We start from the raw sequence: 22,539 nt of genomic DNA on the forward strand, positions 1-22,539 counted from the left end.
AGTGTCACCCAGCGGGCCCGCCAACACGCGCACGCAGAGCCCTGCCGTCCCCAGCACTGCATTTGCCATATGGTCAGGCTCACCTGCTGGGGCTGGGGCAAGGAGACAGACGGGCAACACTCACACACATAATGAAGCTCCCCACTGGGCTGCCTTAAGAAATTAAAAAAAAAAATAAAATAAAAGTTGACATAACTGCCACATGACCAGACTCACCTGCTGAGTCTTGGGGCAGGGTGGGGCAGTCACGCACACATGAATTGGCCATGCCGGTGCTGCACCTCAGTGCGCGGGGCTGGAATCGGAGCAGGAGGGATGCGCTCCCTTCCCCTGGGGCCACAGACACCCTGAGCCCTGAGCTGTGCGGGGCGGGACATGCACCTCCGCAGCACCAGGACATCGCACAATAGGGAGAATTTCTTCACAGTAAGGCTGATTAGGCGTGGGAATGGACCGCACAGGGAGGCCATGGAATCGCCATCCCTGGAGGTGTTAAAGGAAAGACTGGAGTGGCACTTGGTGACATCCTAGTCTACCAATTTGTCATGGTGGTGTTTGGTCTTAGACTGGACTCGATGATCTCAGAGGTCTTTTCCAAGCTAACTGATACTCTGTGACAACGAGCCTCTCCTCCTCAGCGCCCCGTGAGCACCTCAGGCCCACACCGACTCCCAGGAGCAGGCACGAGCCCCGGCAGGAGCCCCGCTACCGGCACAGCTCGGTCCCCCCGGGGCACAGTGACGGCAATTGCCGAGGTGGCGGGCAGCCACCAGAGAGCGGAGACCGAGCCCTCCTTTCCCCGTTCGAGCAGCGCCGGTAAACAGCGGCCGCGGGAGGCGGGGCGGGCGCGGCCGGGCGGGAGGGAGCCGTGCTGCGTCAGGGGCGGGCGGCCGGCGCTGCTCCCCTCACGCCCCGCCCGCCACCGGCGCGACGGCCGCCGGGCTGCGCGAGGATGGCAGCGGGCGCTGCTTCCCGCGCAGGCTGTGCCCGGGCAGGCGCTCCCGGGCAAGGCTCTCTCCGGGCAGGGTGAGCCCGGGAAGCCGCTCGCAAGGAAGGCTCTCCCCGGGCGGGCTGTCCCCGGAGAGGACCGTCAGCCCCGCCGCCATGTCGGGGGCGCGCGGGGCTCCCCCATGGCGGTGACGCGCGTTGCCATGGCGACGGCCGGGCGGCGTTGGGGGGGTGGCGGGATGACAACAAATATGGCGGAGAGGAGCAGGACGGCAGAGACGGGTCAGTGCCAGCCGCAGTCGCCTGGGCGGGGGGAGAGGGGGAGCCCCCCTTCTCCAGGGGCTTCTGGCGGTAGAGGGGGCCTGGCTCGCAGCGGAGTGCAGAGACGGAGCCCTTCTCCTAGGGGAGACGGGAGGGAGCACCTCTGGCCGAGGGCGCTGAGGTGCTGAAGGGACCGCGGTAGAGGCTCCTGCCCGGGGAGCTGTGACGAAGGGCATCCCTTCCTTCGGGCGATGAGGAGAGTCTTCCCAGGGACACGGTGGTCGTGGGGAAAGCTCCTTCAGGCAGGTAGAGAGGGAAGAGCCCCCCGCGCTCCTGGCCTGCCTGAGCGGGACTGACCCGCAGTGGGGTGCAAGGTGTGAGGGCCAGAGGCCGGCTCAGCCGCCGGCGCTGCGGGCCGAGCCCCAGCGGGGCAGAGGAGGAGGCTGATGGTGGGGCAACCTGCACCCTGCTCCATCCTCCGGGACCCTGCTCCATCCTCCCGAGCCCTGCTCCATCCTCCCGAACCCTGCTCCATCCTCCCGCACTCTGCTCCATCCTCCCGCACTCTGCTCCATCCTCCCGCGCAGGGGCAAAGGTGGCGGTGGCGAAGAGCAGAGCAAACCGGCGGTGCAGAGGAGCTCCCCTTACACAAGAAACGCCTGCGTGAATTAGCATGAAAAAGTAATACGTGAAGACACAGGTCTGGAGCTGAAACTGCAGCACGAGGCTGGTAGCTTGCAGGTTGACCTGCAGGTGCTGCTTGACCTGTCTGGGAGGTGTAAAGTACCCGGAGGCTGCAGAGGGACAGCGAGCAGCACATCTGACAGCTCCCATCCCATCTGACAGCTCCCATCCCTCACACTGTTACTGAGGATTTCTTTAAGGAAGGTGCCAAATGTTATTCTTCCTGTTCAGGATGTATTAACAATGGCTTTAACTGTGTATGTGAGATAAGTTTGTCTGTGAAACCGAAGTTTTGTGTCTCCTCATAAATGATAAGGCCCCTCTAGGTATAGGGGTCTTTCCTGTTGTAACAAAACACAGTTAAGGTCTTTTCCAATCCACGTGAAAATGAAAGCCCTCAAAATACATTGCAAAAATTAGAGATACTAACATTTGGAAGATGGAACAAAGATGACAGTATTCCTGAATATTTAATCTCCCACAGTACCATACATAAATTATCTGGGTTCCTGAACCAGGAATTCATTTTCCCAGCCTGCTGTGTTAGCTGCTGCACCTCTGCTTTTCAGCCTCAGAAGTGGCTCCAAATAAATATGTATTACCCATAGAACTGATCCTGGATTTTTGGGCCACTTCAGGTGAAAAAAAGGGATAAGTATGTCAAATGGTCAAATGCTGTAGTGTTCTGCGAAATGATAGTACAGAGTCTACATCTGAATGTTGATTCAAATTGTCTGTATGGTTCTTGAACTCCCTGTGTTCAGCCATACTGTTTATGAACCTGTGGAAAAACACTGTGAAGTTTGTTGTGTGTTGAACTTGTCCATGAGGCAGGTGATTATTTTCATCCTCTGCACTGTGCATCACTCCTGACACAGGTGATGAGCTCTGTCTAAGCTGTGGATCGGGGAACAGATCTCCAGTGGCCATTGGACTTTGTCAGCTTCCCTGCCTACCCCCGTGCCTGTAACTTCACCATGGAATGTAACTTTCATACCATTTCCAGATTAATTTACATTGTGTTCTCTGCTGTGTGTTTACATTGTGTTCTCTGCATTAGTTAAACCTGCAGCTTCATAGTATTTGCTTTTTAATTTTAACCTTGTCCAGAACTTTTTCCACTTCTGACCATTGCAGCTGACTGATCAATGATTTTCTCATAAATGTTGTGTTTCAGCTTGTGCAAAATTCATGTTTAGTTGCATGTCTTGGTACATGTCCACTTGAGTTATACAATGCTTGTCTGGTCACTTTGCAAGTGTAATTTACAAGTCCTTCTGTTTTGGAGAAACCAGATAAGGAATTAAAATTCCGAAGAGCCACAAAGATAGGGAAAAGACCTAAAACCCTCAGAGAAAAGAAAGCAAGTTTGTGAGCTTGGCCCACTTTTAAGAAAGGTCATGGAAACGGCTGTGGGAGAAAAAGGTGGGATGATTTGGATTTTTTCTGACTGTCAGCTCACACTAAGCTGACGGGCAGGTTCCTTCCATGGCAAATCCCTCAAAGAATCACTTTTCCCCTCCCCTTTACTGCTGGGTGACACTGACACTGTCGTTGAACACGTAATTGGGAAATGTTCCTGCTGCATCCTCACTGCTTAGTATGTCTTCATCATGTGTGAGATCTTGAGCAACCTTTAGGAGATACAGGAATGTAGCTCTGGAGCCTGCATTTTGCACAAATGCAAGGAGAATAAAGCCATTACAGAAGGACTGAACACTGTTCAAACAATATAAATCAATGAAGCTGGTATGAGTGTGTTGTACTTGCTGGATTTTTTTTTTTTAACAGCAACATCATGGTCTCATCTTCCCATCTTGAAATACTGATTGTTATTTGCAATTTTTGCATAAGGAAACTGTTACAGAGAAATTGAAGGTAACTTACTCATGCTTTATAGCAGCACAGATTGCTGTGATGGACCATTCTTTACTGATATAGTTCAGAACCCAGGTTTGACAAGAGTCAGTGTCAGAAAAAATACAGTGTGCACTTAGAGATAAGGGATTATAAAAATTAGGTTCCTTCCTAAAAGTTATCTGACAGTGAATTATGCACATCTAGGATGCTTATGACCCCTCTAAACTCTTAGAATTGAAAGTACACTGTGTCAAGATGTTTTGTAAATTAAATATACTTTATGGAAAATGCATATTTTTATAACACAAGAGTTTTTCATTTCAGTTTTGTTAGTATCTCCTTCTGTTATAGGGAAGTAAATATCTTAATCTATCTTATGCTGGTAATTATTCTTACTCTTTCCCTATATATAAATATTTTCATTCTCCATTGTTTTTCCTTGTAAAAGATTTTTGTTTCTGTTTTTACAGATCTTTAACCTTTTTTGTGTTTTTAATTGGGAAGGGAGATTAGGACACACAGAGCTGCACAGAGCATTTCAGAAGAGGGATTTCCATCAGCTTTAAGTCTACTGTTAGGCTCAGCATTATTCTCTACATCATGGTTTCAGCCAAACTCTGTATTTCAAGTAAAATTGAGACTTAATATGGAAGATAGATTACCTCACACCTGTCTAGTACAGAGTTCATATTCTGCTGCTATCCTCACTGGACTAGGCAGACATCTGCTCTAATCCATTAAAATGTTTCTGTATTCTGATGTTTGGTTGGAGTGCTGCAAATCAGCTTTACTCTGCATTAATCGTTTTCCCATTGTAGTTGGCTCCTTAGTCCTAGTCCTAGTCCTTAATGCTTTCTTGAAAGTTCAAATCAGCTTTTTGCAGTAAACTCTGAATTTGTATGCCTCCTGTTTGGTTTTCCAGGCTGAAATCTTCATGTCTCAAGCTGGGAATCCCACTTAAAAGCAATGTAAGTCTTCACAAATGGAGTCTGCAGGAGGATGAAAGTGATTGATTCTAGTTAGTTACTCTCATGAGCTTCTTGGTTTGACTTCCAGTTGTTCTGCTCAGCTGACCTTGCTGTTATAAACCTCTGGAAGATACAGAAAACAACCAGTTTAGTTAAGTTTCCAGTAACCAGATGAATGCTATTTTTCCAGTTCTGTAGCAAACAGGACATTGTAGCTTTACTAAGGAAGGTTTAGGAGTAGGGTGTAGTGAGTACAGAATGCCTGTATTTGCTAAATTTTTTGACCCATGAACCAGATGAATATATTTTCCAATTTAGAATTTCACTAGTTATCTCATTCTCCCCAGGTTTCTGTTCAAGGCATCTGTATTCCCTTCAGAGGACTTGCATCTGGAGACCTGAATGATCAAAGGGTGCAGGTTATCTCTGAGTTCTGTAATAGTTTTCTATCTGAGGCAACTGCGTATTAGCCTGGATTGACAGTTCTAATATGTGTTATTCCACAGTTGCTAGTCATTTTGTGGATATTAGTATTTCTGGTTTTTCATTGTGTCATCATCACTGAAATCATAGTGAAAGCAAGAAAAGGCATTTACTCAGAGTACTGGACAGGATATAAATAAATGTCTTTAGACCAGAAGTCTTGGTTATCAGAATAAACAGGCTTCCCGGCTGAATGTGGAGTTTTTAATGTTTATTTACATGGCACAGTCAGTACCTTGCATAGTGGTGTTGAGTCACATTTCATGTTAAGAATGGTTGGAATTTTCAAAGTGTTCACAGCCGTGCTGTGACCCGGCTTCAGGGAGGAAATCTGCAAACCTCTGCTGAATGCTCATGCCCCACCCAAAGTTTGTGTAGTAATTAGTGTTCCTAAAACACTTAATGTTGAGCTCATTATTTCAGAGATCTGCACTTGAAGGGGCCAATAGAACAGCTGTGTAAATTCTGCAGTGTTTTCTAATTGATTTTAATATGATAGTGCTGAGCTGGATTGCTTTGAACATAGCTTTTCATTATTCTATCAAAAAAGAATAGTTATTATTTAAAAAATATTTAATCACATATGGTATGACAACATTCTGGTATCAGGAACATAACTGCTTTCTCTTCAGTGGCCTTAATTATTAAATAAAAAGCCAAACTAAACAAAAATATAATTTATTTGTCTTTAAATATAGACTTTTTTGATAACTAATTCACCAGCTTTATCATGAGGAAATTTAAAATAGGAGACATCAGCTAATTAACAATGTTATTTAATCTTGGTCATTAAAATAACACCACACATCAGCGGTACTTCTGATTCTCCAGGTAAACTTAATTTCCTCAATTGAATTAACTTCTCCTAAATGATTTCTGAATTTTAAAGTGTATGCGAACAACAGAGCTCATTTTGTAATGTACACGATTGACTTGTAGGCACAGCAGAATTCCAGTGTTCAGCAAAGACATTGCAGCCTTGATGCTGAAAGGGATCTGCCCACTGAATCCTCCTATCAGCACGAGGAGGCTTCAAACGTCAGTGGAAAACTGTGTGAGGACTGGGCCCAGCCTTGCAGATGTTCACGCAGCAGAAAGAGCTGTTTGCAGTTGTTTATAAAATGCTGCAGGACGGATTTGTAAACAAACCTAAAATGGGTTTTGTTCAATAAAGACATTTGCCAGAACTTACCAGTTGCATTGGTGCATTTCAACCAGAGCTGTTCAAGTCCAGGGGACATTAGAGAAAGGTTTCTTAGTAAATCTGAGGCCCTCTGTAAGACTATTAACTATTTCAGTTTTAACTGCATAAGTTGAAATAGTCCTTGAAGTTCTATACAGAAATTAACTCTAGAAGCTGCAGGAAGGTATTATAGTGATCATTAGACTCTGTTGCCAGTAGCTGCTATTCAAGTAATTTCCAACGTTTTTCAGTTATCATGAGGAAAAAAAAATCCCCACTAGAAAAATTCATTGAAGAGGAGATGCTAATATATCTTTGGTACTTAAAGCTTTGATCATATTTTTGTTACATAATTTGCCATATAAGAAGACCTGAGAAATACTAATGAAGCTTTTATACAGCCAGAAGATATAATTTCAGAAAAAGAAAGAAACAGGAATGTGTTGGGTGTTCCAGTTGCCATTTTTGAATGGTTTACCATTTCCTAGCCATATTTCATACATTTTTTTTCTTTGACGAATAATCAAAGCTTTGCAAAGTTACTTACCTCAAGCCTCCCAATGTTTTTTCTTTCAGTGAAGTTCAAAGCACCCTATTAATTACTAGCACTTGTGAGAGGAGGCTTTTGAATTTGTAAAAAGTAAAATGAGACATATTGAGAATTTTAATGGGTTTTATACTGAAATTTGTGAAACCGAAGTTTCTGCAAGTTTCTTTAGTGTTGCAGTCACTGCTTTTAGTAGGCAAAAGTCTCATGCTAAAGACCAGATTAACCTCAGAATGCATTTATGAGGCCTACGTAGCTTTTCTGTTTTTGGAAGTGGAGCTATATAGATTTAATGCTCAATAAAATAGGTTTTTAAAGTCATCTCCCTTTGTTACAATGGAACCAGCCTGATCTTCACGTGGGGCCATGAGCAGGACTGGACACTCAGATCTGCAGCACCAGCCTGCCCTCCAGGTGGGACACCTCACACAATAGCTGTCAGCTGCCACAGAAGAGATGGACAACTTGGCTACGCTGGGAAATTTCCCTCCTGCTCTTCCTCTGTCCTCCACAACACCTGCTTAGGGACAGAAGTCACAGGGGGAAATGGCTGAATAGTCATCATTACCTTTCTGAGTTTTTTTAATGAAGATGTCTGATAACTTGCTAAGAGAAAGCAGCAACCCTTGGATAAAGGAGGTGCTAGAGGGGAATGTGTGCAGCCATTCCCTGCTGATGTTACTGAGATGCTGCCGTGCTGCTTTGCTCACAGCAGTGCTGCTGGATGCAGAGCAGCTCCAGCACCTCCACCTGTGTGTATGCATTGGGCTGCATCACTCTTGATTCTGGGGGATTGACTGTGCTGCTCTTTTCCAGAACAATGGGAATCTATAGAAACCAGCTTACATTTCTCAAAGCAGTCCCCCAAGGTAGTTGACATTCAGAGCCTTGATGCAAAATTGCCATGTTTAGATTGCATTGTACCTGAGATAATAAGTTCTTCTGGGCTCAAGCTGTGCCTGCCATTGTTCTATAATAGAGATAAACCAATTTACAGTTAATTGAAGTTGGTTATGGGTACACATCAATGTATTCCATATCCCAGCTTCCTTGTCACATTGTTCCCACAACTCTCTTTCTTGACTTTGCCACAGAGGCGAAGCCTGCCATTTAAGAAGTCCTGTATTTGGAGTTTTGCATACTTTTTTGAAGTAATTTTACTGTTTGTATATTAAAATGGTTTGAAAAACTGCTCTACCAAAATAATAATGACTTCCATTTCATTTTGTCACAGATTCTCAAACTCAGGATGTGAATTTTAGTATTAAATCTAGGGCTGTCATCCTGCAAATGTTTGGCAATGAATTTGATGTGTTTGTGTATAGTAAATGCTTTCTGTGATTGGTTCTGTTTTAGGATGAGCAATGTATAAACATTAGAGACTAAATGTTCTGATACGTATATTTTCTAATATACATGTGTATCCCTGTTCTCTCAGTATGGTAAACTAGCTGATTTTGTAGTTTCAATATGTCAAAAATCAAGCATAGAAAAGAGGGTGGAGGAAAATTAGTTTTCTTAAATTATTACTATTAGATGAATAAACTCTCTAATGATTCCATTTGCCTGCTAATTCACAGAGCTGTTTACTTAGCAGTGGATCTCACAATCATGAGTGAAAACAAGCAAGATTTTCCTTTTACATTTTGTTTCATAAGCACCTTGAAAAAGGTGTTGAATTTCAATCTCCACTGAAGCAAGCGGAACATCAGTTCCCGTGAATCACCAGAGCAGAGCAGCAGGAATCCATTGCCAGGAAAGCCTGTTTGAACTCATTGCAGCTCTGCTGATGTGTTTTCATTTGCAATAAGCAGCAGAGTCACTTTGCCATTACAGGCAACTTCAGCACTGGGAAGCCTGGCAAGTAACTGTCAGGTTTTCATGCATATAAAATGCAGATGGGGCAGTATGATGTGTTTGATTAATGAAAAATTCCTCAAATAACCTATACAAATCCAAAAGCAGCAGCATTATTTCATGGGAACTGTCCATGGGAAATAGGATTGTGAGATAGGCTTGCCTCTGTACTATTTACCTACACCCAAAGCCTGTGTTGCTCCAGAATAGCAGATGTTTTGTTACCAGGCACAACACCACTATATCTGCTGGTTATTTTATTTCTGAGCAGTACAAATAAACAGTAATTTGATCTCAGAGCTTTCTCTGTATAAGCCTTCTTGAAGGTGGAATTTTTGGCTTGTGTTCTGAATATTTGAAATATTTTGTATGCATTTCATATTCCCATAAATATTGTATCAACTTAGTATTTGCTTAGTTAAAAAACCTGCTGAATATGCTGTATTAGTTAGTAGTGTTATCTGTAGTTTTATTCCTGTTATGTTGCTGATGCAAGACAGTTAATAGATCGTTTGTTTTTGCTGACATTTTTTATGTTAGAAAATGGGAATCCTGAAACAATATTGGAATTTTTTTTTGCTATATGATGCTTTGTGAATAAAATAAAACCAGAGTTATCTAATTGTTTGAAATGAAATACTAGATTATCTTCTCAAATAAAGGGAATGTGAATGGGTAATGCTTGGATCAAAGAAATTCTCAGTTGTTTAAAATGTTACTTTTTGGAATGGACTGTTTTAGAAAGTAGGGGGAAATTCTATTCTAAATGAAGAAGCTAAAGGAGTTGTTTCAATGAGTAATTAGAACCATGGCGGTAATTAATAGTGTAATTGATTTCAGCAACCTGGGGGATGAAATTATTTCAGAAGTAGTACTAAAATCCCCAAATTATTTTAAATATGCAATAGTGAGAAGAGTGTAACTCACAAGTGAGGAAACTGTGGCTAAAACTACTGCTGGCTTAAGTTAACTGGCAGAAGACATCCCTACATCCCTAAACAACAGGTGAATAGGAAACAAGAGCCAAGGAAAATCGCAGTGTAACCCCAAGAAGGAAACATGAATGGTGTGTAATCACCAGGGTGGAAATTGTCTGTGTGCTGAGGTTGCCCAGTTTTCAGTTACCACACTTATGATGAGAGCCCGAGCACTGCAGCAACCACCTTTCTTCCAGTCACTTGGGAAATACAAGATCTTGAAGAGAGTGATGGTGCTGTGCAAAGCTGCTGGTTGTTTCCCCACAGGATTTTGTGCCTGCCCTGGAGCCCTTATGGAATGCCCAGTTTCCCATGGACAAAGATTCATTATGACCATAATGATGTTAGTGGTTGAGTCAGGAATTGAATCCTCCTGAACACTTGAATTAGTGATAATCAAATAATTTTTTAAAAATTTGGACAGGTACATCTGCAAGAAATTTACAGTAGTTGCAGTTTAGGTATGAAAAATTTAAAATAGCTGTTCATAGTGGGTTCAGTGCCACAGCTGACCTGTGTTGAGGCTCACCAGGCTGATTGCTTGTGAAGAATAGCTGAGAATGAGATAAAAGCCCAATCCAAATTAGAAAGCAGAGCTGTATTCCCTCAGTACTAACCCTGGCATAATGTCCATGATCCAGCCTACTAGCTCAGCATCATGCTATGAGCTATGCTGTCTCCCTTTGGCCTTCCTGGGATTTGGCAAATAAGGTCATGCTTCCACACTATGGGATAGACATCTCTTTAAATATAAATTTGGAAAGTTCCTGTTCAATCAGCAGACATAGTAAGACATGAAAAGTGCCAGGAATTTGGCATGAGCAGGCTAATTTTCATAAACAGAAAAACTGCTGTTTATATGTTCTATACTTGGCCTTGCTGATATTCTTGACAGACTTCCATGGTACTTCATACTTGGTATTTTTAGGAGATGTCTTTTGTGGACAAACATTTTGAATGTGATAGTCAGGGCTGAGGAGTCTGGAAACTAGGGCAAGAAATAAAGCCTTGACCTTTTACAAAAGCTGAAATCAACCTACTTCTCTGTTATATCAAGAATATTTATTACCTATAGAGTCTTTTTCAGTTTCCCAGCTGAGAATCAGTTAGTCCCCAAGAAAGGAGACACACAAAGTTGTTAACTTGGAGAGATTAAACTTTTTTAGTCACTGAAGGCTCTATAATCTCGGGTCAAGGTCATTGCATCGGTAGCTACGTATAAGATGCTTCAGTTACATTTAGCTTGGCTCAATGTGAGTTATCTTTAGTTTAGAAATTTATTTTGTCATGACTTCTTCCAGTTATACTGTCAATTTTAAGCAAGATAATTTGCTTTTGTTGAACCAGTGCCTCACACCCAGGGCAGCTGTTGAAACATAGGTATATATATATATATATATATGTATTATCCAGGAGTATATATGGATGTATACACAGCATGTATCCATGAATCTCTCCCCTTTCCCTCCACTTCTTCTATCCTCCCTCACATAAAACACAAACCCAGGTATATAAAAGCTGATTTTTTTTCAGTATTAAATAGCATGGGAAATATTTACATCATTTTAGGATGGCACCAGCAAATGCTAGTGAGTAACTTCAACCACCACATTTTTCCAGTTTTGTGAGTAATTTCACATTTTGCCCTTACCTAAAATTTCCTACAGTACAGTTCCAAACCCTGCAATTGCCTGTCTGCTTGACTTGGTATTTTTTGCAGGTCACGTGCCCTCCTTGTCTTTGGGAAATCAGTTGTATACAGATTTCAGAAAGATATGGGATGCTATGGAAAAGTTTCACTTCTCAAAGTTCTGTAGTACCACACAAGGGATTGGCTTTAACTCTTCAGTTCTTTTCCTGCCTCAGAATCCCTATACACAGAATTTCCTCTGGAATGGTAGGAACATCTCCAATTTTGTTTTCTTGACCCAGAACTTGAATTCCTGTGTATTATTCAATTGGTGTTTCAGCATCTCCTCTCATTCACATGCAGACCTGCTTCTGTGAGCCATCCCTTATTTTCCAGAAAGGGTGGACTTGCTGATGCTTTTTTGCAGCTGCAACTCTGAGGACTAGTTCAACTCAATAGTTATTATCTTCTCTTTTCTCTGTCAGCTAGGGCTGCATATTTTGTACTGTATTTTTGTTTACTGTTTATATCTTTTATGCTTTTGTTTGATGTGTTTTTTTACTTAAGTATTGCTACTATAGCAACTGTTGCATCATGTGATACCTTTGATGTTATTAACATACCAAATACTTGTTAAAAAATAAATCTATATATAATGAGACTCACTGATCCTTACAATGTTTTTGAATAAACATCTTTTCAGTTAATGTATTTGATACAACTGTATTTTCCATTCTTTTTAGTTTTCATTTGTGGTAGAATGCTAGTTTAGAGCTTGTAAGTGCAGTAAAAAGAGTAATGGATTTTTTCTTACTTGCTTACTGAGCTCAAAGTATTAATTGCTTTTAAAAATTTTCATTAGAAAAATCTGTTCATACCTTCTTGGACACTTTGGATTTCACTAAAGTGATACAAAAAATTCCATTGCCATTTGTCTCTAACAGAAAGGTATATCCTTGGGAATAGTCCACACTGAGATAATAAATGAGTAGTCTTGAAGTAAAGCTTTTAGGTTGAAGATTGGAAACAAATGTCGTGTATGAAACAAGTGCAAGTCCACACAAGCTGACTTTTCTTTTTTTATAAGCTCATAAGACAATGCCAGGCCCTGGGAGTGAGGAGTCATTGTGCAGAGCAGTATCTGTCTGCCAGATATCTTCAGTTGAATGTTCTTCGTTGGATTTTGGACAGGAGCTATAAATGACCTTGGATTGATCGTTGTATCTCTGGATGGATCTGTTCTTTTTGAAAGGACCATGTAGGGGAGATTTCTCATCACCTTTTCACTCTTGACCAGCCTGATGGTCAATGCTTTGTTTTGGGCTAAGCACCTCATGTACCTTTTTTTCTCTACTTGCCCTGGACTTTCTGCTCAGTATATTGCAGGCAAAGTCCTCTTTGGGGTGCCACTGAGCCTTTTGTAGGCACCCCACAAGTCACCAGCTTTAGTGACCATTTTGCTTTACATGTTTGCATATAAGAACAAGAATTTCCACCCTGAGCTTTGACTCAGACTCCTGTTCAACACCTTCTGCTTGAGTAAAGGAGTTTGGGTACGTGAAGAGACATGAGGTATTTAGATCTACTTCTAACCCAAAATAAAAATTTATGGTAGATTAGCTAAGGAGTCAGAAAGGTTGAAAGGTAATATTGTCTGGTAGCCTCTGAAGAAAGAGTAATTTGTGCAATGAAATTAAAGACCTAAGCCATAATTTTTGTTTCTTTTCTATTGTGCAATGACCCACAAGCTCTTTCAAGTCCATGGCAATAAGATTGCAGTTTATTTCTCCTGATTACTTTCAGAACCTGTGAAAATCTCAGAATTTGCCTGATAATCCCTGCTAAACTACAGTTCATCTTTGCTTGTTTTCTTGAATATGAATATCATGTCACAGTTTGGAGACAGACTTGACAAGCAGTCTGTTGGTCAAACCATAGGAGGAAAGTAATTGAAGAAACAATTGCTGTAAAGCTGCTTTATCTCAAATTTGTTTTTTAAATGACAACATGATGTTGCTGTTTTTCAGAACTAGACCAAGCTGTATGACAATGCCTTCTTGTGGTAACCAACATTTTTCTTGTTCTGCTGAACTTTTGAAATAGGTAATGATGGCAGAATGGGCGCAGTACCCCAATGTGAGGCAGCTGGTGTGGCTGCTACCATGCCAGGTATTGTCTCAAACCCTGGGATTTGTAGTCTAAACATATTTTTTCCCTTTCTTTTCAGATCACAGGGCCTGCCTGTGATTTAAGTACCTTTCAGATTGACAGCACACCGCAGTATGTTTAGATTCTCCGGGTCATGCCCGAGCCTTGCTTCGGGATACATGGCTGTGAAGATCAAAATGACAGTTGTGTTTTCTTCTTTTTCTTAGCATTTTAAAGTCAGTGGAGCTGGAATTCCAAGTTCCTGACTGCTGCTGCCTGTAGGATTTTTAGAATGACTGCAGAGCATTCAGAAGGTATAGCAGAAATAGCTTGTCTTCCTGAATATCAATGTTTCTGAAGCCTAGGGACAATGATATAAAAACTTCTATTAAAAAAAAGTCAAAGAGCAAGAGAACATAATCAATTATTGGGATTACAGATTTGTACTAAATGCTATAATTTAGAAGAATTTTGCTAAAATGATGTTTTTTTCAGGTTTGTGGAGAAGATACTGTTACTGGCATAACTTCTATAAGTGCTACTTAGCCAAAGAGTGTGTTGAGCAGTGTTCATTTGGGGACTTGGTGTAATTGGAGCTAATAGGAGTTGCTGTTGGTATTCTGAATTAAATTTGTAATTGCAAACTGTACTGAGAGTTCAGATGCACTTCTTTGTGTGGGTTTCTATTAACAGTACTGCTCAAGGCTGATGGAGTTTTCTAGGATACCTGGAAACTTTTCCTGGCCCCTGGATGATAGGGATCTGGCTATTAGATCTTTATACCAGAGATGTTTCCAGCACCAAAATGTATCCTACTTTTGTTCTAAAATAAGGATCTCATAAGAGAATACAGGATATCTTGATGAGATTTGCAATTAAAGAAAGACTTCTACAAAGTTGCCTTGCAGTTGTGTTACTTCACCTTTCTAATTGGCTGTCATTGTTAGGCAGTAAGTGTGATTAGAAGAATGATGCAGGTTTTCCAGGCAAATTCCTGCTATATTTTTCTGTGTCTGTTTTAATGTAGCTGTGCTCTTCTACCTAATGTAGCATGAGGGTAGCTGCTGGCTGCTAACTCTGTGGGTTTTTGTGTTTGGCATTTCTGGAAGCTGGGCTTGTTATTTACCCAATTCAAAAAGTCACTGTTACTTTCTAAAGAGGTACCTTCCTCTAGAAGCTGCTGTGTTTAAAGAAAATGTATTTAAATTTGCATGATGTTTATTGTAGCAAATACTGATTTCATCTTTTCCTAAATGAAAAAAAAAAAAAAAAGAAAAAAGAAAAAAGAAAAAAGTTGGCTTTACCCTTTGAATTTAAGAAGGGCAAAGACACTCTGGAAATTTCCTAACTCTCCCTCCCACGAATCCCAGTCTCCTGGAACTGATTCTATTCATTTTCACTAGTTTGATGTGAAATATATCCACAATGACAATAGTGATGAATGCAGATACCAGAAGACTCTGTCCAGGTTTTATTTTAAAGCCTTATATACTTACAGAGATTTCAGGCACCTACAGATTTTATACCTGATAGAAAATTACCATTAAAGTTTAATACTGTGGTAAAAGTAAATCCTAGGGATTTGCTGGAGCCTCCTGGAGTTTAAGCTATGAAGAATTAGAATAAAATAGCTATGTGTCTTACAACCCATAAGAAAAATAATTGACAAAATAAGAACTACATTCCGAGACAATTTCTTTGCTAGGTTTTGCCTTTCTTGTCTTATCTAACCTTTTTTTCAAAGGAGAATCTGGTCTCCTTAAGTAGAATGTGCAGGATGTACTTCAGTTAATTCTCTTCTTTCCCTTTCAGTTTGTTTTAGATTGAAGAGCTATTTCCCTTCCTCACAAGGTTCTGTCATACATCTTTGCCTCCAACCAGGAAAATCTGCTTAGGGCTCCCCAGTTGTGAGGACAGGATCTCTTTATTGGCCAGAGGACTGGAGCCCAGGGTAGCCCATCTCTCCATCTGAGGGTGGTGATGTATTCCCAGCACCACTCCCTACATCTGCTGAACAGACAGGCATGAAGCCCTGGTTTATAATGGATTCATAAAGGCTCCTTTTTGGGCAGTGGTCTGGCCTTTTCTTTATCACCCAAGGAGAACATGCCAGAAGGGACGTGGTGCTGTTGTGCTGTTTAATAGTGTGAAGTTCAAAAACAGCACTTTTGCACGTTTAGAGATTAAAGATAATATAACTCAAAATACAGCAACAGTGCGTTCTGAATATTCTAAGTACTGCGGAATAAGGAACATGCTAGGAGAGTAATATTGTTAAATGACTATGAATTACAGGCTACTTGATGATTTTATTCTCATTCCTCGAGGGCTACATTAGGTCAGGAGGAGCAGATGGAAACTTTTTGCTGGGACACAGTTACTTGACAGCTTCCTTCTGCATTGTGTAAAGACTCCATTGGCAGATTTTCTAAATTGCCAGGGAGATGTAACTCTCTCTTCTGTCTGCTTTTCCTCCACTGTCTTATGGTGGCAGTGCTATGAATGTAATCCTTTGTAGTTTCTTCATCTTTTAATGGTGTTTCCTGGTTATCTTTTACAATTTCTAAGAGGCCTATTACTTTTAGCTGAGGCTTAAAAGGGAACATTTACCAAGAGGAGTTCAGTCTTCGGACAGCTCCACTCAGGTGACTCCCTGCCTACCATTCTTTCACTTTAGTCCCTGGCAGCTCAGGCACTCATGGTGATTTCCAGGTTTTCCACTAATTTTTCTTTGTATCCTTGATTCCATAATGTGTGATTGCAAATGACCAACAAATTGCAAAAGCAAATGCAACAGGCATATATTAATCCAACCCAGGTGAAAATGAGGAAGTAGTTTTCCTCTGGATGCTGCTCTGCACCGCAGTTTGTGCAATGCAGAGGGATGAATTTTATCAAGGGACAGAATCACATCCATGCAGATGCACAGATCCCCCATCCAGGCCTCAGTTTACCTCTGGTGTTCCCAGGCTTTAAGCAAATTGTTTCAGCTCACTGGTAAAAAACATCCAGCTAAAATATCCTAAGTAGCAATTATACACTTAAAGAAAACAACTTAAATGCCACAAATCACTATCTGTGGGTAATTATTCAGTCTAAAACAAATAACCCAGAGGTTACAAATAATAATTTTGCTAAAAAAATACTATCATACATTATTAAATATCTACATTTTTAGATTATGATAAAGTTAGAAAAAGGTCTAAATTCTGTTTGTTCTGTTGTAGTACCTCCCAAGGAGAGTAACTTCCGAATTTCTTTCTGGGGAAGACTGGAGATTCATATGCCAAATGTTGACTTGGATTGGCATATTTTTAATGTGGGATTTATGTACCTGTGAAAATATGGGTATATGATAGAAAGCCTGACAGACCCTTTAACTATGGTGTCACTAATACATTGATATAATTTGTTACCTCAGCTAAGGTGTTTTGCCTCAAGAGGTGGAATACTTTTATGTATGGAAAGGTCACTTTTAATTAATAAGCTGTTTTCATCATTCAGGGACAATATGAATTGCTTGTAACATTTGTGTGAAATAGTTTTCAATATAAAAATAAAACAAATTGAGCTTTATGTCACATTTATCATCCTCCATAACCCATTTAAGTGTCAAAAAAATCAGTACAGACCAAAAGTCTATTTCTAGAAGCCTTAGTAGCCCTATTTATCAGAGTGAAATAAGATATTATCATCCCATTATCCCATCACATGCCTTCTGCACTTGAAGCCATACCATTTCTTCATTTTCTATAATACAGAAGATAGTCTGTCTTTTGTTAAATATTTCTTGTCCAAGCAGTAAGTAGTGAAGAATGTGCTGAGTGTTTCTTACACTATAATATAAATGCATGATATAATATACAATTATTTACTTTATTTTACATATCTCAAATGGAAAAAAAATAGTTTTCTTCTATCCCTATTTGGAAACAAATATTTTCGGACTGCAATTTGTTAATATAATTTTACCATAAGGATAAAGCTTTCAGTGTATTCAATACTGATGTATTTTGACAAAAGTTATGCCATTGTGTGGAAAAATTATGTCCTTATATATTTTACCATGAAATAAATGCTGCATTTAAAAAAAAGTTTATTCAAGTTCTTTTTCTGAGTTGTGGTTCCTAACAAAAAGGTCTCAGATAATCACATGGGTCCAGTGGGTGTCTTTTCCTTCTAATAATTATAAATTTAAAATATGGGTGGGACTGAACAGTCTCAAATGTTCTAAGTTCATTTAAGATGCAGGAAAATAGGCACCAGGACACAGGAGAAGGATCCCATTGATGCTGATTGAGAGGAAGATGCTTCTGAGGGTTGTGATGACGAAGCTGATGAGGAGTTCAATTCCAGGGAATCCAGCAGGATCTAGAGCTAGAGAGTTCCTGTTGACAGAAGTAGATCCAGCTGAATATCAGACTAATGCATATGAGAGGACTCAGCCACAGGTAATAAACATGCAGGAAACCTGGCTGGGTGGTTTGTTCCTTGGAGAGGCTTTAACATTATATCCAAATTCTTATATCCACTTTGAAAAGAAAGAATTCATTTACTGGTGCAGATGTTAAATTGTGTACATTTTATTTTATGTAGAAATGCATGGGGGAGTAACCTTTTGCTGGTTTATATACATTATATATATTTATATATATTATGCTCATGTTGGTTTTTCACTTTTACTGCAACAGGCAGTGCCATCAGAAGTGATGATATCATAGCAGGGAACGTGAGCAAGTACATTGTTCTCCCAGCTGCTTACTGTGGACAGCCTAAAAAAGGACATCTTATATTTGACGCCTGTTTTGAAAGTGGTGAGTATTTTCAGCATTATGTTAATTAATTGTCAATATTAATACTTTAAACTCTATAACTCATCTTTTTATATATAAAGTGTCTTTATTCTAAAGAAAACTTACATTAAATACTGCTAAACAAATGTAGCTGATTGCCATCAGTCACAGTATGACTCCAAATGTCAAAAAGGTTGTGGAAGTTTGCTGTTGCATCAAGTCGATCTTTAACCACATGTGGATACATAACTGGATTTTATTCTGCCATTATTTATGTGATAGTATTTATGTATTTATGATGCAGTATTTAAAATAGATTTAATTTAGAACTTTACTGGGGCAGTTAATCAAGTAAAGTGCCAAGCCCATCCTTGCATAATTAGAGAATTTTACAAATGTGTATGTTCTGTCTTTAAATACATTACTTTGGGTTTCTTGTGGCCTGGTCCTCTATTGCTGAGGTAAATGACAGTTCTGCCTCTGATGTCAATAGGAGAATTAAACTTTAGGAAGCTACTGGAAACTCAAAGAGAAAGTATTTTTTACAAGAGTTATAGCATATTAATTGCAAGGTAATTTTAATTGCTTATATACATGTGGGGGCATGTATGTAAATATATCCATGAAAATGTAGCATTGTTTAAATTTTTGTCTTACATACATGTGTGCTACCAGATTTTTAGCTTAAATCTATTATTACTGGCTTTCAGACCTACAGAGCACTGTTAAACACCATATGTAGAAAAGGCATTTGGCAGGATAAACTATAGTTTTCAGCATGGTTTATGTGAGAGGTCCTGGTAATGCCAAAACTGCTCCAGTGTCTTGTAAAATGAGATTTTTATGAAGAGTTACATCCCTCAGGGTAGAATATTGGCTGCCAGTTCCTGGATAAATATTAAATTGAGTTATTTAAATTCTTTGATCACATTATGTAAAAAGTGGAAATGATGCAGTGAATAATAAAGAGTATCTTTTTTTAAGGTGTGTCTCTGAAAATTCAGACAATAGTTTTGTATTTTTAAAAATACTTTGGGTGCTATTTCATAATTGTTATGTGAGTTTTTTGCATTTTTGTATCAGAAAATGGCTTACAAAATGAATCATGGCCAAGCTGGGAAATTTACTTTATTGTGATCAACTTCTCTGCAATGAAAAAGATCAGTAGCAGTCATCAAATTATTTGTGAAGTATTGTGAGTCATTGCATGATGGTTTAATTCCAGTTTTTGAACAATGGAATTACTTGTATTTTTAAATTAAAACATTTATTCAGTTCAAAGGTAATGTTCATACTTTACATACTTTGGTAATAATAGAATGTGATAGAAGCAGGTGCTACTTGAAATACTGTGTTTATTTACATTGTAGCATGATGAGGCTGTGCATATTCAGACACTTCCAAAACACTAATATGAATGAAATTAATTCCTTCATTTACTTTCTCATGATGACAATGTATTAGCAAGAATGAGAGTAATACTGTGTACACTTCATATGTAAATTCACTTCATCTTTTGTCCTATGTCAGCCAAGTAATTGCTTAGAGTACCTTTACTGGTCAAAGCAAATTAACTGATATTGGATGACTTGTGAAATTGTTATTCATGTTGAAATCTATCCCATCCTATTGTCCAATCAGTAGGATACATTTATGAGATTGTTTTGATGCTCTTTGAGTACCACCTTAAATATAATTTCCTATTGAAGCTGCCTTTTCCAAAGAACAGATGGTAAAACTGATCCCCCCTGCAGTACTGCCCCCAGCTCTGGGATCCCCTCTACAAGAAATACAAGGAGCTGCTGGAGGGACCCAGAGGAGGCCACGAAGATGCTCCAAGGGCTGGAGCACCTTTCCTATGGAGACAGCTGGGAATACTGGGCTTGTCCAGCCTGGAGAAGAGAAGACTGAGGAAACCTTTTTGTGGCCTTCCAGTGTGTAAAGGGGGCCTATAAAAAGGGTGGATAAAGATTTTTTCCCAAACCTATGGGGACAGGGCAGGGAGAAAGAGATTTAAACTGAGGGAGGACAGATTTAGGTTGGCTATGAGGAAGAAATTGTTTACAATGAGGCTGGTGAGGCAGAGGTGCCCAGGGAAGCTGTGGCTGCCCCATCCACAGCTGGAGCAGCCTGGAGCAGTGGAAGGTGGCTCTGCCTGAGGCAGGGGGTTGAAAGGAAATTATATTTATGATCCGTTCCAACCCATTCTATGGTTCTAAAATAGAAGTTGTGTTAAATGTAATCCCATAAGTGGCTTTTCTTTCTTTGGCTGCATTCTCTATTTTCTTGAAAGGTCTGGTTGATAGAACTGAAGGTTTCCTACTAGACCTATTTTTCAATTACTATGTTTTATATTGTAGAAATGGGAGTAAACAGATTTCAGAATAGAGAAGGGGTGTTAAACTTGTAGAAATCAGGAAAAATATTAATACATACAGAAGAAATGCTGTTTAATACAGTTTCTATTTTTGTAATTGCTATCATTATTGTATTAAATAGCATTGAAAAGTATGAATTTGTTTGAGACAGATATATGTTTTTATGTAGTCTGAAAACTAATGTCCAGCTTGTTGTTTTGAAGTGCTGTGCTTTCAAAAAAATCTTAAAAAATAGAATTGGGCAGCATTGGGATTTCTTTTTAGTCTATTTTGTTGTTGAGAGGCAAAATAAACTATTTTGCCATTCCTGAAAGATGTTTATTTTTTTCAGAGACTTTCAGTGAGTTTCAGTGAGAAAGCAGCAATCCATTCTAACACTGCAATTTGCTCAATATAAGAAACATTTTCTTTCTATGTAGAAATGTTCTTACCAAAAAGGCATTAATTCTTGTCCAGTCCTATGGGCACAGAAAGCAGATGATTCCTTTCTTCTTTGACTTAATGGAAAGCTGCTATCATATCTTTCCTTGGCCTTTCCCTCCCCAGGTTAAATAACTGCTATTTTTTTCAATGGTTCCTTAGCTCTCACATTTTCCAAATTTTCTCTCATTCTTTATTTCCTCTGGCCTATCTCCAGCTGTTTTGTGCCTTTCTTGATTGGCAGTGATCCAAGGTGAGCATGATACTCAGATAAGCTGGTGCCAATCCTATGTAGAGTTTATTACACGACATGCCTTGCAATCTATTTACTTCTGCACTGTGACAGTCCAATCTTTTTCACAATAGCATGGTACTGTTGACTTCTATAAAACTTGTGAAACCTTAGACTGTCCAGATCCTTTTCAGAAGGAGCTAAACCAGCTGGTGGCTTGCACTTTACTTACCCTTAATGAATATATTACTAGAGAAAAAATCATTGCTGTAAAATAAATGCAATTACTGAAAATGAAGGGTGCCTGAGCCCTTTATCATATTAATAACTGACAGAGAAGTAAAGAAGAGGGAGAATTATCAACTTGCAGGTATGTCTGGAATTTGTGTTTCCCATAGTTCAGTCTAGTGTGTTCTGCCTGGAATCTTCTGTGTTATCTTTATTAATATTTAGGAATATATACAGCCAAAAAAACCTTTTAACATCGATTTATCAGTAGCATAAAAGAAACTGATGAAAATTCAGATTTCTTGCATACCACACCATACTTTTTGGATAATTTCACATTTCACAAGAAGCTTGAGTTAATTTCAGGGAAAATTTTAAGCGCAGCTACCTATGCACAGCACAAATTTAAAGGAAATAAATGCCTCATCTGAAATATATACATTTGGTCAGTTGTAATTCTGTTTCCTAATATTCATTAATGAATTAAATTATTAACACAGTTTCAGTTTAGCAGCAATGCACAACTGTACAAATGTTCACCTCTCAGCCTACCTACTGTTCTGTCAAAATGGGAATTCTGCAGAATATAGTGCTCTGGGTGAAAGGATGTATTCATTTCTGCTCTGCAAAGAAGTCCTTCCTGATTGAGGAAGGCCCAGATTTTGATATGAATACGTTCTTCAGGGAATTTGGCATTTCATACTCAAGGTGAGTTGGTATTTCGGACATTTTATCTAAAGGACTTCAAAGTTTAGTTTAGCCAGCTGCCCCTACTGTCTCGTGTTGCCTTAGTGCTTGTGATTTCTGATGGCATCAATTAAGTCACCAGCTTATTCTGCATTGTGGCTAAGAGCTGTTTTATCTGCTTAGTCATTTCAACTGTAAGAGATGTTTTTGGAGATGATACATCCAGTACTGGAAGCCAATTGTTTTTCTGGGAGC

At 39.7% G+C, this 22,539-nt stretch overlaps 1 protein-coding gene across 1 annotated transcript in view; it reads left to right on the forward strand.

The window, feature by feature from the left end:
* The first annotated feature begins 1,114 nt into the window (after positions 1 to 1,114).
* The window catches only part of LOC116999979 (BEN domain-containing protein 5-like), a 555,607-nt gene continuing 534,182 nt past the window's right edge, over positions 1,115 to 22,539 (forward strand). Inside the window, 2 exon segments of the mRNA XM_033067182.2 lie at positions 1,115 to 1,230; positions 18,238 to 18,360. Coding sequence (XP_032923073.1) covers positions 1,131 to 1,230; positions 18,238 to 18,360 — 223 coding nt within the window. The 5' untranslated portion in view covers positions 1,115 to 1,130.

The sequence above is a fragment of the Catharus ustulatus genome, chromosome 9 (genome assembly GCF_009819885.2).
Source record: "Catharus ustulatus isolate bCatUst1 chromosome 9, bCatUst1.pri.v2, whole genome shotgun sequence".
Classification (NCBI taxonomy): domain Eukaryota; kingdom Metazoa; phylum Chordata; class Aves; order Passeriformes; family Turdidae; genus Catharus; species Catharus ustulatus.